The following is an 18,734-nucleotide window of genomic DNA, read 5'->3' as shown; positions in this document are numbered from 1 at the left end:
GCGTTGTAACACTACATTACAATGAGCCCCTATTGAAACTACGCGATTATATTCTATACTTTTATGAATTATTTTGAGAAACCATGAGAAAAGGGTGTATAATGACTGAGAGTCAATGTTCAGAAATTATTAATTAGTATTATGTTTTGAGCTATGCTGTATAGCTGTATTTAGCAATGTGTTTGTTGTCAAACTCAAAAATCTGTATATTTTTAATCATTAAAAACTGCCATTATTTTATTTTAAAAAGTTAATAATTGTATTTTATTGACAAAATATTTTAGTTTGTCTTGTATATTTTTTGATTATATCAGGTAACATTTTAAGCTGTCATTTGGTCATGTTACAATGTACCCCACCACATGTTACAATGTACCCCACCTATGGGGCATGTTGTCACATTTCACTTCCATTCTTTCGGGGTAAATCAAGAAAAAAGTATACACTGTATTAATGAAACAAAACCACATAATTTACTAGACATGTGTGCAATTAATGTGGGAAAAAATAAATACTCCACAAGTGGATTTACACAAACGGAGACTGTCAAAAAGCGTTAGGTTGTGCCCCGCTCTCCCCTACATCACAATACAAAATAAAAGATCTGTTGCTGTTTCATTTTCATCATGCCTTTATACAAAATACTAAGACATTCTGGAATTCATGTTGACTATTTACTTCAACATATTCTAATGATGCTAATTTGTATTGGGAACAAAAGCATTCATTTTGAAAAACTGATTGTCTCTTGACTTTTGGATGATTTGGATCCTTCAATACAGTATATGCATATTTCTTACTGTAATCTGCTTGTTAAGCTTTGACTCATTGAATACTGTTTCCAAGTCCAAGCCGCCAAGTGAGAATACTATCCTATCAGCCAATTATGAGCACTTTTCATTTGTAGCACACATTTAAGACAATTCCAATCCCACACTGTACACTACAGTCTCCACGCTCACAGACAACGTTATTTTAACGATCCATAAAGAATAAATGACTATCTGGCCATCAGCAGCTTAAAAAGTCCTACTTGACAATCGGATAGCATTATGAAACACTCCTGGTTCTGTAGTTCTTGACAAATGACACAGAGTAGTAATATCTGGAGATCTGCAAGTTTAACATACTAGGGCTTGAATTGTAGCATTCCAGAGTTTGGCCTCATTGCTTTAAAATCGGGCCCAGTGGCGCGGTGATGATTGCTTTCTGTCGCTCTCGCTGACTGACGAAAAACTCTGACAGTCCAGGCACGTCGAGATGCGCTCGCAAAACTGACTCCTGCTGTGATGAAACATGACAAAGGGGGAATTTACTCATTTGTTATCCTCCTGGAAGGCAGACAAAACAATGAGAGACATTATGGAAATCAGCACGACAGCACACGTCACCCCCGACCTGCCCTGGCTGTGGCTCTGCGCACAGTACGGGCTTATCTTTGTCTCAACTGTCTGCGCAGGCATTGCTATTCTTAGTGTAATCAGTAGAAATAGTCTGAATGGCAATAGACCAGTTGCCCTAACATTAAAGCTTGCTTGGTGTTACAGCGGAAAGAAATATAGCAGTGATATGTGCAATAAAGAAGGAAGAGGCGTATTTTACAAAGGCAATAACTTGCATCGTGATATTGAAAGGATAGTTCGTCCAGAAATGCAAATTCTGCCAGCATTTTTCTCACCTTCATGCACTCTTAAAAAGACTGGGTTAAAAACAACCCAATTTGGTTTTTAACCCAAGGGCTGGGTAAATATTAGACTAGTTTCCCAAAAGCATTGTTAGCATGTTGTCACATGTGTGACAAAGTTACTAAGGTTTCGAGAAACAGTCATAACTAGCTAGTTAGTCTCTCCATTTATGCACCATACCATAGTAGTTAAAGGGTTAGTTCACCCAAAAATGAAAATTAGCCCATGATTTACTCACCCTCAAGTCATCCTAGCTGTATATGTCATTCTTCTTTCAGACGAATACAATCAGAGTTATATTTAAAGGTCCCATGGCATGAAATTTTCATTTTATGAGGTATTTTAACATTAATATGAGTTCCCCTAGCCTGAATATTGTCCCCAAGTGGATAGAAATGTTGATCGGTGTAAAACCGAGTTCTGGCTGTCTTTCTCTGCCTTTGAGAAAATGACAGGCCAGACGAGCCAATCCTGAAGTCTCCTGGTTTGATGTCCAAGCAGGAACGGTTTCCTCCCTTTCCTCCGCCCAGAGAATCTGGCACACCCATGCACACGCTCGAGTCGAGAGATCATTACTAGTGAACGAGTGAACGCTGGCAGTTTCTCAGTGTCTGGATGTACAAATGAAAACAGAAGTCTTTTTTCAGTTCCTTCTGATCTGTGATCAGTGATTTCTTATGTGTAGCTAATTATTTATTATTCGTGCACACACTGCGGCTTCTCTCTCTCCCGACAGAACGGTGTTTTCGTGTTTTCTATATTGTGAGTCAGTGTTTTTGTACGTCCTCGTCGCGTCTATCTGTTCTTAAATGTGCATAGAGTCGGGAGTTTCTGCTTAACATCGGCAGAGCCACATCTTTAGAGATAAACCTCGCGCACGCCGAAGCTCGGCCTTCAACATCCCCGACCCCCAGTACTGCATCTGGCCCACAGCGGAGGCACCAAACGCGGCGCGAGATTAAGCAGAAGGGGGGTAAGCGTGAGCGTATCCGGCTAGGCTAGGCAGCTTTCCCCACAATAAACTGGATTACATTCGATTACTGCTGTTGTGTCTTTGTTTGCGCTGTGTAAGTTACTCAATGCGCGTCACTGACGCTTTTCATATGATTGGAACATATCTAGAAATAATGCTTTAATCAAACTTACTAACTCGTTCATCTCGCTGTAATGGTACATTGCATGTGTTACAAAGTTGGTAGAATAATGATGAAGACGGACTCGGCGTGACTGGGACTCGTGTTTATTCAGAACTCTCAGATACAAACACAATAAACTCGCGCTGACAGACAGCACTCTCACAACTCAGTAGTTACTATAAATAACTTTGTTAGCAATCGCTCCGTCTCCGTGATGTCCGGTTCACGAACGAATCATTCTTTTGAATCGGTTCTTTTTAGTGAACCGAACCAGTTCACCAAATCGGACTGAATCGTTCTAAACGGTTCGCGTCTCGAGTCAGCGCTGATCCATAATTTACTAAAGTTACTAACTTTCTGACATGAGTGACAGCCCCTCCGACTGGAAATAAACTAATAACCTGAAGTATATTCTAATAACTACAACAGTTCACCCTGAACTGAGACATGCTGAGAGAACTGATGAGAAGTGAACTCAGGTTCATCCGTCTCTCTGGCAGCAGCTCGTGCGTCGTAGACCTCGTTAAACCACGCCCCCTCCGCAAATGCAAAGATGTCAGCCAATCACAACAGTGGGCGTTTTTACTGAAGTCTCACAGCAGACACGCCTCTTGAAACAGGGCATTCAGCCACAGGGCAAACAGCAGTATAGACAAAATGCCTTTTATTTCTAAATTATGACATTTTATGATGTAAAAATCATACTAACAATATAAGTACACCTCAGGAAAAACTATAAAATAATAGAAAAATGCCATGCCATGGGACCTTTAAAAAGTCCTGGCTCTTCCCAGCTTTATAATGGCATTGACTTGATGGTTTGTTTTTGAAGTCCATAAAGGTGCATCTATCCATCATGTAACTGCTCCACACAGCTCCGAGGAGTTAATAAATGCCTTCTGAAGCAAAGTGGCGCATTTGTGTAAGAAAAATCTAAACTTTGTAGACTAGGGATGTAAAGATTCACTCAACTCACGATGCGATACGATTTTCTCACAATTTTTTTTTTTTACAAAATGAGATTTAAGACAAATTTTAAAATGAAAGTGTCCTTTAGTTTCTCGGACAAAATTCTGCACATTTCTTTGTAAAATTTAAATATATATTTTATGTCAAATAATAACTAAATTTTAAAACAAATCCTCAAAAAGTCCCTTCAAGGAGATCTTCCAATGGTGTTTTCTTGGGAGGAGGTTGTTTCAGCTTCTTCACCCTCAGGAATAGCAGAAATAAAAAGACTAGGTCAAATTTAAGTACAGGGGTTTCATATTGTTATAAAGGCAAGTTTTTAAATTATAATTTGTATCATTACACTTGCAAGAGTTAAAAAAAACAGAACACATTTAGATAAATATGCTATGATAATCAACAAATTATAGATTTTTTTTTTTTTTTTACACATTTAGAGAAAGAGATAGTAAAATAAATACAACACCTGGTTCTGCAACAGCACAGATTTCTCCTTCAGTCTGTGAAGCACATCCTCATGCTGGTCTTTCTCTTGATGAGGAAGAGCCTGTGGCAATCTCCCTCGATGCCGTGAGTGGGGCTGCAAATCCGCCGGTCAGTGTGGTTTGGCCTATTATCTTTTTACACGCAGACGGAGGTGACTGGAGCCTCTCACTGTTGTGATTATTAGTCTTCGGAAAGTCAAAATGCCTCGTACTGTGGGAGTCAACGTAAACTACGTACTTGCCGTCACCATGCTTTTGTTCTGTTCAACTTCCATATGAATGAAATTATTATAATAATAATAATAATAATATAATTTGTTACATTTATATAGCGCTTTTCTAGGTACTCAAAGCACTTTACATAGAAGGGGGAATCTCCTCAACCAACACCAATGTGCAGCACCACCTGAGTGATGGGACGGCAGCCATATTGCGCCAGAATGCCCACCATATATATATATATATGGGGATGATTAGGAGGCCATGATGGACAGGGGCCAATGGGCAAATTTGGCCAGGATGCCGGGTGTCACAGGGTGTTTTGGTGATGGTTCATGTTCATTGTTCTTGGTTCGGTTTTCAGTTTATGTTCATAGTTATGTTCGAGTTTGTCATGTTCACAGTCTTGTCGTGCACTTCCTGGTCTTGTCATGTGACTCCCATGCCCTCATGTGATCTTGTGTCTTGTCCTGTCATTGGTTCATTGTCTCATCACTGTTCACAGGTGTCACTTGTCTTGTCATTAGTGTGTGTGTATTTAAGCCCTCATGTTTGCCATGTGTCTTTGTCAAGTATTGAATGTTGTAACCCGCTGTTGGTGAGTTTCGTTATTGTCAAGTCAAGCCAAGCCAAGCCAAGTCAAGTCTTTGTTTTATGTTTGGATCTAGTCAAGTCAAGTCTTTGTTTTATGTTGAGATTTGTTTAATTGTAAATAAACTGCACTTGGGTCCTTCAACTTGCCTCCAGTGGAATTCCTGTTACACCGGGGTTACACCCCTACTCTTTATCGACGGACATCTAGGGATTTTTAATGACCACAGAGAGTCAGGACCTCGGTTTAACGTCTCATCCAAAGGACGGTACTTGTTACAGTATAGTGTCCCCATCACTACACTGGGGCGTTAGGACCCACATAGACCACAGGGTGAAAATAAATTTGAATTGAATTGAGCGCCCCCTGCTGGCCTCACTAACACCTCTACCAGCAGAAGCCTAGTTTTCCCAGGAGGTCTCCCATCCAGGTACTAACCAGGCTCAGCCCTGCTTAGCTTCAGTGGGAAACCAGTCTTGGGCTACAGGGTGATATGGCTGCTGGCTTATGAGTTGCTGAGCTACTGATCTCACTCTTCTTTGCGCCAGTGTGCACACACAGTCCGTAACACTTGATACAACTTGCTCGTTTCTATCGTGCCTGTAAAGCGAGGTCACAGTATATGGTTTTAGCATCCCAGCTGTTTAAAACTTGTATAGTGATTCGTTTAACATCTCAACCAACTTGAATCACACACATTTATATTGATTTTCAACCGGCTTTGAGTGAATAGTTACATCCCAATTATAGACTAAAATAACTCACTTCCGGAGGTCAGCGGTACGCAAGTAGACTTACGGTGAAAGAGTAACCCTTGACCCTTGAATCCTTGACACATGCGGATTGACGAACCCAGAAGCGCAGAGGATAGAGCAAAACAAAACACTGGTCATGGATTAGAGTCTAAAATTTGAATTTTTCAAGAGAAATGGTGGAGAATTTCGATATAAGAGCAGCGGGGCTTGAGTTTGTTGCTCAGCCCGATCCCCGAGAGGCGTCAAAGCTTGTGATGCTACTGTACATCGCATCAAGGGTTATACTTTTAGCGCAAGTCGACTTGCGTACCGCTGACCGCTGGAAGCTAGTTATTTTAGTCTATAAAGTTATATGGATATTTTTCTTACACAAATGCGCCACTTCGCTTCAGAAGGCCTTTATTAACCCCCGGAGCCGTGTGGAGCAGTTATATGACGGATAGATGCACTTTTATGGACTTCAAAAACGAACCATAAAGTCAATGCCATTATAAGGCTTGGTAGAGCCAGGACTTTTTTAATATAACTCTGATTGTGTTCGTCTGAAAGAAAAAAGACATATACACCTAGGATGACTGGAGGGTGAGTAAATCATGGGCTAATTTAGCTTTTTGGGTGAACTATCCCTTTAAACAGCGAGTTACGGCATTATACGGGAAATGCATCCCAGGTTTGAGGATGACATGAGGGAGAATAATTGACAACAAAATTTTAATTTTTAAGTAAACTATCCTCTTAATCATCCTTTTAACCCAAGAGTATTTCTCTCTTGCAATCCATCCAAGTGCAGGTTTCTTCCTCTGTTCCTGTCCGCTCTCTCCGATATGATTTGTTGTATTTTTGGCCTGCTGTTGGCCCAAGTGTCATTTGTCCCCAAATCTGGTCAACAGAATGCCTTTATTAGAGAATGTCACGCTTTAACAACAAGCAATCACTCAAACCCCTCTTAAAGAGCGTTGCAAGACCCTCAGCTTCCGTCGTTTAGTAGCAATCAGTGCAAGCAATGCCCCCTATGTGCTTAAGTCAACAAAATCACCCGATGTAATTTCCTGGAAGAGCTATGGCTGAGTGATATTGAGTCTACATGACCAAATCTCTCTCTCTCTCTTTCTATATCCCTTTCATTTTTGAGTATGTTTGTGTGTTTCTGGAAAATACTAAGAAAGATGTTTAGATGTCAGAAGCATAATATGGTTGTCTGCCCTGTTTTCGAGCTAAATATGATTTTGTTCACACATAGTTCAGTTATAAATGAGAGTGACAGCTATCTATAACCATCTATAACCAATTATTTTTAATTTCTTAATATTTGTGTTGTGATGATGCTGTATGAGCTGATTATATTGAGTGTGGAGAACAAACAGCTTCACACCCGTCCTCTCACCCGTAATGTGGAATTTTAGTGCATTTTCTTTTCCTTTTAATATCAGTCATTTTTCCATTTTGAGTTTATCTCTACGCCTCTGGGGGCTTTGAAAAGGTTGACTCATTTCAATTAAAATAATAAGCACACGTGATAACAAGAAAAAGTCCTTCTGCACCAAATCGCCGTCATCTTAATGAAAGGGGGTTGTGTTTTTTAGGGGAGGGACGGCACAGCCTGAATGTTAACATGGGTTTTTTTCATGGCTATTGTGTATCTGTCGGTCACCTGTCCTCGTCCCAGTCCCCTGCTATCGTCGACTTCTGTCTTTAGTCTCTTCTGTGTGTCCGGTACTTTTACACATTGCCTTTATGCTGTCTACTGTGTGTTTGTGTTGTTTCACTGTCTTGTCTCTAATACAAATTTACTTAAAAAAATGGAGCTAAATCAATTTATAAAACTAGCAATTTAGTTAACCTTTTAAATGTAATTAAATTTAAATTATCTTCAATATTGTTTTTGTTGAGATGGACTTTGTAACGACGTCTTTAGTACCTTTTATGGGTCTTGTGAGTGCAAATTACATTGCTGCCAATGGAGGCCTTTCTGAGCCATCGGATTTCAACAAAAATATCTTAATTTGTGTTCCGAAGATGATCAAAGGTACAAAGGTAATTAATGACAGAATTTAAATTTTTGGGTGAACTAACCCTTTAAGGTATTTCGAGGATATATTACAATTCCTAGCCCGTCAGCGGCGTTACGCGTGCATCTCCATTCCGGACCGTGGGTCCAGTGACTCACATCCACGGCCCTCTGCGCCCCCTTCCTGGACCCACGAGGACACCAGCGTGCATGCACAGGGAGAGAGAGATTAGCCTCTTGAGGAGGGGCACGCTCGGCAGTTAACAGCGGCGATGATGAGGCTTGATAAGATTCAGGTGTGCCTCAACACTCGCCGCTATTTCTCGTAACTTTAGCGCCCCTCCTCTCTCTCTCACCCACACCAGTCGGGATCCTGGCGAAGGGCGACGATTTCAGGGACGGGGTGGCACTGATAATAAAGGAGAGGCAGCCGCTCCGTCACAAGACACATACCGTTTCCATGAAAGGGTGTACATTGCCTGCAACAATGCTTAGGTAGGTGGTACGTGTCAAAGTAACATCCACATGGATGGCAGGACCCAAGGTTTCCCAGCAGAACATTGCCCAAAACATCACTCACTCCGCCGGCTTGCCTTCTTCCCATAGTGCATCCTGGTGCCATGTAGGGGTGGTGAATAAAATCGATTATCGATTAATCGCGAGTATGTTATGGACGAGTATGAATCGATAATTACATTTTCAAAAATCGATTTTTTTATTTATCTAAACCTTACACTACCACCGCGTGTGTGTGTGTGTGTGTGTGTGTGTTCATTAGATGAATGTAAATCTGTCGTTAATGCTGAGATGATTCTGAGGGAACATTCTAGAAATCCTCCCGCCTCGCCTCCTCTGGAGCTCAGGCACATTAGCATTAGCACGGCTCAGATTCGCGCACAAACACCGAATAAACGCCTTCAATCCGCAGATTTATGAGCGCTTCAGATGAGCGAGCGCAACACACATCGACGCGCACATTCGCGGGAATAAAGCGGATCACACTCACACACACACACAGCCGGACTGATGCTGGAAAGTGGAAACACACCGCCGCTCCGCTGCACCGACCCGCGGCTCCCGCTCATGGAACCGAACGGGCCTCGACACTCCTCCGACACGAACCCGTTTTTCTTCTGTCGTTTTTTCCCCTTTTGTCTTTCTCACGTCAGGAAACGAACGAGAGGAGCTCGAGCGGTCCACGCGCTCCCGCCCCCCTCACGCGCGCACCGCATCCATCACTCTTGACATTTTGTCACTGTGTTCTACAGTACAGTATATAAGCTGAAGCTACAGTAAGTTGTTCAAAAATGTTCATTTTGTCTTCTTAATGATTAAATTGGACAATTTTCTTCTAGAAAGACAAGGTGTTTAGGTGGAGAAAAAACTTCTTCTTTACCTTGACATGTTTCGACTGCAACCTGCAGTCTTCCTCCACCTGAACACGTTGTCTTTCTAGAAGAAAACTGTCCAATTTCTACAGTATGTTGGTTCTGATCTACTTCCTAAAGGAAATAAGCAGTTCATTTATTTGTTATTGTTTAGTTCAACTTGATGAGTCACAACACAATGTGATGTATTCATTTCTGTGTAACTACACAACACTACACGACAAGTGCTTTGAGTTGTTGTTACTCAATAAAAGAGTTACGTAATTCAGTAGCTGACTTTTTTTTAATACTGCAATCACTTTGTAGTGTATTTTCGTTTGTTTCACTTGTTGTGAAATGGAAAATCAATAATCGCTAATCGAGAATCGTTAATAATTGAAAATCGACTTTAATCGAATTGGGACTTCAATAATCGTAATCGAATCGAATCGGGAAATCAGACAGATTAACCACCCCTAGTGCCATGTGTTCCCTAGGCGAGCGACTTCCCTACGCAAGCGACTCTGTAAAATAAAACGGGATTCAGCAGACCAGGCCACCGCTTTCGGCTGTGGACAGGGGTCAGCATGGGAACCCTGACTGGTCTGCGGATATGCCGCCCCATTAGCGACAAACTGCGATGCACTGTGTATTCTGACACCTTTCTATCAGAACCAGCATTAAATTCTTGAGCAATTTGAGCTCCAGGAGCTCGTCTGTTTGATCGGACCACACAGGCCAGCCTTCGTTCCCCACGTGCATCAATGAGCCTTGGCCGCCTATGACCCTGTCGCCGGTTCACCACTGTTCCTTCCTTGGAGCACTTTTGATAGATACTGACCAATGCAGACCGGGAACACCCCACAAGAGCTGCAATTTTGGAGATGCTCTGACCCAGTCGTCTAGCCATCACAATTTGGCCCTTGGCAAACTCGCTCAAATCCTTACGCTTGCCCATTTGTCCTGCTTCTAACACATAAACTTTTTAGGACAAAATGTTCACTTGCTGCCTAATATATTCCACCCACTAACAGGTGCCGTGATGAAGAGATAATCAGTGTTATTCACTTTACTGGTCATAACGTTATGCCTGATCGGTATATATGTATAGTTACACCTCTTATCCAGGATGTAGTTTATTGCCTGTGGCTGGTTGCAAAAACTGCTTAGACTAGTCTTATACGTTAATCACCTAATTTTTTTCTCCAAGACTGGTCATAACTTTTTAAAGTCAGTTACATAAGATGGTTGATCTGTCTAATTTGAATTGGAAAAGTTAGACGGATTACACATTGGTTAACTGCAAGTTGGTCAAACTATAGTTCTTAAGTCACAGTCTTAACATAGTTGCTAAGTTTATGCAACTGCCCCCTGGTGTATACCATTTATCTATTTTTTTATTCTTTTTTAATATATACAGGTGCTGGTCATATAATTAGAATATCATCAAAAAGTTGATTTATTTCACTAATTTCATTCAAAAAGTGAACCTTGTGTATTATATACATTCATTACACACAGACTGATATGCTTCAAATGTTTATTTCTTTTAATTTTGATGATTATAACTGGCAACTAAGGAAAATCCCAAATTCAGCATCTCAGAAAATTAGAAAATTGTGAAAAGGTTCAATATGGAAGACACCTTGTGCCACACTCTAATCAGCTAATTAACACAAAACACCTGCAAAGGCCTTTAAATGGTCTCTCAGTCGAGTTCTGTTGGCTACACAATCATGGGAAAGACTGCTGACTTGACAGTTGTCCAAAGATGACCATTGACACCTTGCACAAGGAGGGCCAGACACAAAAGGTCATTGCAAAAGAGGCTGGCTGTTCACAGAGCTCTGTGTCCAAGAACTTTAATAGAGAGGCGAAGGGAAGGAAAAGATGTGGTAGAAAAAAGTGTACAAACAATAGGGATAACCGCACCCTGGAGAGGATTGTGAAACAAAACCCATTAAAAAATTTGGAGGAGATTCACAAAGAGTGGACTGCAGCTGGAGTCAGTGCTTGAAGAACCACTACGCACAGACGTATGCAAGACATGGGTTTCAGCTGTCGCATTCCTTATGTCAAGCCACTCTTGAACAACAGACAGCGTCAGAAGCACCTCGCCTGGGCTAAAGACAAAAAGGACTGGACTGCTGCTGAGTAGTCCAAAGTTATGTTCTCTGATGAAAGTAAATTTTGCATTTCGTTTGGAAATCAGGGTCCCAGAGTCTGGAGGAAGAGAGGAGAGGCACAAAATCCACATTGCTTGAGGTCCAGAGTAAAGTTTCCACAGTCAGTGATGGTTTGGGGTGCCATGTCATCTGCTGGTGTTGGTCCACTGTGTTTTCTGAGGTCCAAGGTCAACACAGCCGTATACCAGGAAGTTTTAGAACACTTCATGCTTCCTGCTGCTGACCAACTTTATAGAGATTTCATTTTCTAACAGGACTTGGCACATGCCCACAGTGCCAAAGCAACCAGTACCTGTTTTAAGGACCATGGCATCCCTGTTCTTTATTGGCCAGTAAACTCGCCTGACCTTAACCCCATAGAAAATCTATGTGTTATTGTGAAGAGAAAGATGCAATATGCCAGACCCAACAATGCAGAAGAGCTGAAGGCCACTATCAGAGCAACCTTGGCTCTCATAACCCCTGAGCAGTGTTCCACAGACTGATCGACTCCATGCCACGCCGCATCGCTGCAGTAATTCAGGCAAAAGGAGCCCCAACTAAGTATTGAGTGCTGGACATGCTCATACTTTTCATGCTCATACTTTTCAGTTGGCCAAGATTTCTAAAAATCCTTTCTTTGTATTGGTCTTAAGTAATATTCTAATTTTCTGAAATGCTGAATTTGGGATTTTCCTTAGTTGTCAGTTATAATCATCAAAATTAAAAGACATAAACATTTGAAATATATCAGTCTGTGTGTAATGAATAAAAGTTTCACTTTTTGAATGGAATTAGTGAAATAAATCAACTTTTTGATGATATTCTAATTATATGACCAGCACCTGTATATATTATTTGCTTCTAATTTCTGGTTTATTTACAAGCTTTATACTGCTTTGTTCTTCTAAGGCCGTATTGCAAAGGCTGCATTATTTTAAGATGTCAAGCTGTGCTCTGGTGTGGACGTACTGATAAGAACTCCTTGCATCAGAGTGTATGTAATTTTAATCTACATTCAGAAAAAGAGTGGCAGAAACTGAGGCAGTTGTTATCAAAGGCAAGATATGAATCTTTCTGATATTAAGGCTGGTTTAATACTGGCTTGCTTTAGACTCTGAAACTTGGCTTTAACCTATGGTTTATATAGCCTATTCCTTGCTCCATCCACTCCATCCAAGTATACACTTTATCCATATATGTCCCTTTTTCTGTGGTATATCACAGGCTAGCATAGGATAAAACCCATGTCGGTCTTTGAAAATGATCAGGATTTGACAAAATCTCTCCTTTTCTCTTAGTGTATGTGCGGTTTAATTCCAGCCATGGGTTCCAAGTGGAATTGGAAAGGGGTGCGAGTGTAACTGAGCTGAAGGAGATGGTGGGGCGTTTACAGGGCGTACAGCCTGATCAGCTGCGGGTCATCTTTGCTGGAAGAGAGCTCTGCAATGAATCCACACTTCAGGTATTCCCCCAACCACAACATGGTTAAAGTTACTGCCTGATGCATACCAAACATGGTAAAACTTTATTTTAGGGTTCAATTCTCACTATATGAACTAGTTGCTTATTAGCATGCATATTACTAGGATATTGTCTGTTTCTTAGTACTTATAAAGCACATATTAATGCCTTATTCTGCATAACCATATTCTACATCCCTTAATCCTACCCAATACCACGTTGTACGTTAACCTGTAAAATTAATGTTATATGCTAGTTCACAAGTAGGCTGAAGTTATAGTACTGACGTTACGTTTTGCAGGTCTTACTGAAAATAAAGACTAAGCTTACCACTCAGAAGCGTCCATTTCCAATCTCAAAACAATTGGTTGTTCCTCAAAATCTGCATCTTCGTCAGAAACAGGATCAAACATATAAGGTTGGATGCATAATCTCTCCATTTTCATGACAGACAGTAATGTTATATGTTTCTGTCACTAAAGCTGCTGAAATTAGCCGCACAGTGAAACAGCCAATCAGAGCAGAACTCCAAATTAATATTCATGACCCTTCCAAATAAGGCAAAAACAGACCATTTCATTCTAGGGAAAATTTCTAGGGTTGTAAATTGACCTGTAAAACCATATCATGACATTTTTTGCCCTTAAATAAGTCACATACCCTCTATGTAGATATCAGAGAACATTTTCAAATATTGTTTCAACTCATTCTAAGGCACCTTTAACAGAGATGTATATTAAATGCAGTTAGCCGAACTTTCAGCTTTTTTGACCCACTTAAGTTTATTTTGGTAACTTCATAATTAGTTGTTATCTTTGAAATATGGTTAAAGGGATAGTTCACCCAAAAATGAAATTTACTCACCCTCAAGTCATCCTAGGTGTATATGAATCAAATTCTAATGCTTGGATTAGCCTGGACTTTTGTAATATAACTCAGATTTTAAGAGTTATGAATGTCATATACACCTAAAATGACTTGAGGGTGTGTAAATTATGGGCTAATTTTCATCTTTGGGTGAACTATCCCTTTAAAGTTACTGCCAAATGTACTAACAAACATTTATGGTAAACTAAAATACTTCCATGCCATTTCTATTGAAAATATATTCCTTTTATTCAAATAGTAATTGCATATTTTTAATGATGAAGATGCATTGTAAATTTAATATTGAATAACACTACGGTTAAATTATAATCAAGTACTGTACTTTACATGTGCTTTAGTATATTAGTCAACACATCAAAATAATTGTAAAATATACTTTTGCACATTCAATATGATTAAGCACACTTCTTTTTCACAGGGGTTTGCTTTATCTTTCTCACTCTTTGTGCCTTTGTGTTTGGAATAAATCGTTTGCTCTTAAACCTTGTATTAGACTGAGCAGACAGCTTGCTATTGCAAAGCTTTTCATTTATCAATGCTCATGCTTTTTGCTTAATCTCTCTCTCTCTCTCTCTCTCTCTCTCTCTCTCTCTCTCTCTCTCTCTCTCTCTCTCTCTCTCTCTCTCTCTCTCTCTCTCTCTCTCTCTCTCTCTCTCTCTCTCTCTCTCATGACAAATTGTACATTGTATTGCCAAAGCATTTATATGAGCATGAAATAAATAAATAAATAAGATAAAAAATTTACAAAATAGAAGTATTGAGTAAGTGTGGAAAAACAGGATGTGGGTGAAAAAAAAGAAGAAAAAAAGTGTATGTACTTTAAGTAGTGTGTGTATGTGTATGTATAAGAGTTTGTGTGAGTTCATGTGTGTGTGTGTGTGTGTGTGTGTGTGTACAGGCATAGCCTGCTCTATCTGGGCAGCCAGTTCTGTCTCTATCTGCCCTTCTCTATAGCCAGGCTGTGGTCACCCAGTCTGTACCTTGTGTGTGTGCGTGTATGTGTGTGTGTGTGTGTGTGTGTGTGTGTACAGGCATAACCTGCTCTCTCTGGGCAGCCAGTTCTGTCTCTATCTGCCCTTCTCTATAGCCAGGTTGTGGTCACTCAGTCTGTACCTCGTCATGTTTTTCCTCAGTTTGTGGTCTCTGACTGTGCTCAGGTATTCTGCTGTCGTTGAATCTCTGTTTAGGGTAGTGTTCATTTTGTCACCTATTTTTAATTTAGTCTTAGTCTTGTGCCAAATGTCCTTGTTAGTTTTAGTCATATTTAGTCATTCACATATCTTTTTTTGTTAGTCAAGTTTTATTAGACTAAAAGTCTCATCCTTTTAGTCTAGTTTTAGTCGAAAGACAACTCAAGGTATCTTAGTCAAGTTTTAGTCGACTAAAAGTCTCGTCATTTTAATCTAGTTTTAGTCAAAAGAACACTCAATATATTTTGTGGCAAAATAAGTTACATAAAATACATATAACCTGCATAATGTATGTGCCACAACACCATAGCTAACTGGCTGATTTGCAGCATAGATGCCTAAAATCAGCATTAGCTAATGAGACGATGGGCACAAATATCGATTTCGATCTTGATTCAGTATGAATTCATATGACTATAGCCTACTGTACAAAAGGAAAAATAAGTTTGCCTTTTAGCACTATTTTAAACTTTTTGGTGGTTAAATTAAATTTGCTTGCATTCATTACTATTCACTAATGTTAACATTTGAACATTTCACAAATTTCACAAATAAGTAAGCAGTTATGATCTGCAATACTTTTTTGAGCAACTAGACTACATGTATATTTATTAAAGAGCCATTCAGGCACCAGTGGGTAATGGCATTACAATGAACACGTTATTTTTCCAGCAACAAAATGACTTTAATTCTCCTCTTTGCATTGAAATTCTCTGTTTTAACCTTAATTAACACTAATTGTAATATAAATAATAAAAATATTAAAACACCAATGTTTTAAGTGGTCATGAATGGACCATACTTATTGCACAAATAGTTTTTAGTAGACCAAAAGATCTTCTCAAAATATTCAATTATATTATTGAACTAAAATATAGGCTATTTATTTTAAAAATAGTTAAGGTGTATGGTTGTTAGATTGTTAGAATATTACAATTAAATAATACTTATATCGATATGTCATCCTCAATAAACCCGTCTCCAGCGTGTTGCCTCCGATCATTCGAATATTGCACTTTAATAATTATTTAATCAACATCATCCTCAATAAACCCGTCTCCAGCATGTTGCCCCCGGTCCCTCGAATATTCTGATCTATTATGACCTCCGAGCTGTAAAGCTGCCAGAATAATAATAATAATAATACGCTGTTTGTTAATTGGCCAGAGGAGAACTGGCACCCCGACTGAGCCTGGTTTCTCCCAAGGTTTATTTTTCTCCATTAGGTCACCTAATGGGGTTTTGGTTTCCTTGCCACTGTCGCCTCTGGCTTGGCGTGCTCAGTTGGGGACACTAAATTTTTCAACTAAACATCGAAATACATCTAAATAATAAACTAAATTAACCATTTAAACTAAATTACTGATCAAATTATTGATCTAAAGCCCACACTGTCACTGTATGATACTTGAAATTTTTCCAGAATGGCTATACAGCTGAATAAAATTATGCTGCATTATTTTCCTGTTTAACACTGTAAAGCTGCTTTGAAACAATCTACATTGTTAAAAGCGCTATATAAATAAAGTTGACTTGACTTGACTTGACTATGGTCACATTTGACCACCAACAGGTATAAGTGTGACCAATTAGTAAGGAAATACCTGAGGGCTAAATACAATAAAAAAAAATAAGATTTTTTCTTTTTGTGCATTAATCATTTGGTTGGTCCGGATTCTGTGGATGAGGGTGTCAGTGTCCTGAGGCTGATTATTGTTAGTCGTGTTAGTCCGTTTGTGGAGCCTCAGGACCAGCTGAATAAGGGGACTCTTCTTAGTGTTCATTTCATGGTTTTTAAGGGCTTTAAAATTATAAGAGTTGGGGTCACTAAAGTTTTAGATGTTTCCAAAATTTGATGGCTCGTTTCTCAATGTGGATTAGTAGAGGGTATTGGCTTAATTCTGTCCTGCATGCATTGTTCTGCGTGTTCCTCTGGACTCTCAGGATACTCTTACAGAACTCAGCATGCATGGTTTCAATCAGGTTTTTGTCCCATTTGTCAAATTCATGGTTTCGGAGAGGACCCCCACACTTCACTGCCATATAAAGCAATAGGTTCTATGACTGATTGAAATATTTTGAGCCAGATTCTGGTTGGTATTTCAAATTGGATTGATTTTTTGATGGCATAGAAAGCCCTTCCTGCTTTCTGTTTCAGATCATTCACAGGCAAGTTGAAATTTCCGTTTGCACTGAATTTCAACCCGAGGTATGTGTAGTCGGTGGCATGATCAATTTTGGTCATACCAAGGATGAAATCGTGTCTCTTTCCCTGACATCTGGGTCTTTTCTGAAATGTTAGTACTTCAGTTTTCTTATGGTTGATAGTCAGGGCCCAGGTCTGGCAGAACTGATGCAGATTCTCTCTCTCTCTCTCTCTGGGGTCTCTGTCAGAGTAAACAGAGTCGAAGTATCTCCTGAACTTTAGTCCGCAGTGCTTCATTAATCCTGACATTCTTAATTATGCATTAAACCAGACACACACATACTGAAGCATTCAGAGGCACTTTTCGCTGTCCACGCACGTGCATGCTAAAGAGGTCTACAATACCCGAGAAAGCAATCTGTTGCTTTTCCATGCCTCTCAATGGCAGTTGCTTGGCTGACACAGGACCCCTAGAAGTACACAATTTGAAATCTGCCATCTTGCTTGTGAGTTTTTGAGTGATCTCCTGTGCTGTGAATGTCATGTGCAGTGTTGGGCATCACAAATTATAAGTAAAAGAAAGTTACGTAATCATTTGGGCTGTGCTCAGAATATCGATACAACGATACATCGTCATGAACTCTTGACAATGCGCACAAAGCTGCTGTATCGATACTGTAACCAATTATCACGTGATGTCAAGTAGTGCCAATTTTAGCAACGCGAGCAGCAGTGCAAGACATTCAAAATGGATAAGAGGATTTAAAGTTGTTACAGTTTTTACTTTTATGGAATATGTTTTAAGTTTTGTTTAGTCATTGGGCATTGTTGACACGCTTCAGTGTCGCTATAATTTAGGGCTGGGTAAAAAATATTTTTACGAACGGATATCTATTCTTAAATTAAAGAATAGTCATCCTGTTTTCAGTTGATGAATGAACGAGCATTGTAGCGCGCCTCCCGTCCATTAAATCACAATAATCTTTATGCTTTGTTACTTTTGATATGAAACAAAGTCTCAGATTTCAAATTATGTCCATTTTATTACGAAATCTAAAACCGCTTTGGCACAGCTCAAGAGAAAATGCACATGAACTGATCTTCTCTGCTGCCTTAAAACCAGTTACAGCTCGAAAGAAACATGAATGAGCTTCAGAATGTGTATTAAAAGATAGAGGACAATTTACCGAAATCCATATCATGTCTCATGTGATCGCTCAGTCAGTGTTTCAATTGTGGAAAGACGCCAGTTAAAACAGCTTGTAAACAATGTCACGTGACGACACGTTTACCTCAGAAAAACCATATCCAGTGTCAATAGTCAGCTAGATAAATTGACTCTAGAGAGGAGTATTTTGCTAAATATATGCACCATATAACATATTCATTATAATTTTAATGTCTTTTTTTCAATATTTAATGCATGTTTGAATTAATCTGGCAAGTGTTTATGACAGCCACCATTTAAATGTTCATATATATAAAAAAAAAAAAAGAAAATTGGAGTAGAAATAGGATTATGTAATTTGTTAATATTATAACTTTATTATAAAACCAAAACATAATTGAGTGTAATTTAAGTTTTTGTACAAATCAGTTCCTTTTTACCTTCAATATAATAGTAGGCTACAATTGACTCCCATAGTTTACAGCATTAGTTGAGAG

At 39.4% G+C, this 18,734-nt stretch overlaps 1 protein-coding gene across 3 annotated transcripts in view; it reads left to right on the top strand.

Moving 5' to 3' along the window:
• The window catches only part of prkn (parkin RBR E3 ubiquitin protein ligase), a 286,452-nt gene that overhangs the window by 55,392 nt on the left and 212,326 nt on the right, over positions 1 to 18,734 (top strand). The window contains exons 2-3 of one of the 3 annotated variants that reach the window (XM_079842893.1): positions 12,683 to 12,846; positions 13,147 to 13,263. The exons of 1 other annotated variant lie outside the window; for it this stretch is intronic. In XM_079842893.1, the coding sequence (XP_079699019.1) occupies positions 12,683 to 12,846; positions 13,147 to 13,263 (281 nt within the window). The remainder of the gene's footprint in view (positions 1 to 12,682; positions 12,847 to 13,146; positions 13,264 to 18,734) is intronic. One more of the 3 variants, XM_079842894.1, reaches the window with a different exon arrangement.

The sequence above is a fragment of the Gobio gobio genome (assembly GCF_949357685.1).
Source record: "Gobio gobio genome assembly, chromosome: 18".
In the NCBI taxonomy this organism is placed as follows: Eukaryota; Metazoa; Chordata; class Actinopteri; order Cypriniformes; family Gobionidae; genus Gobio; species Gobio gobio.
The sequence above is the reverse complement of the archived record's forward strand: the minus strand, read 5'-3'. Positions and strand labels throughout refer to the sequence as shown.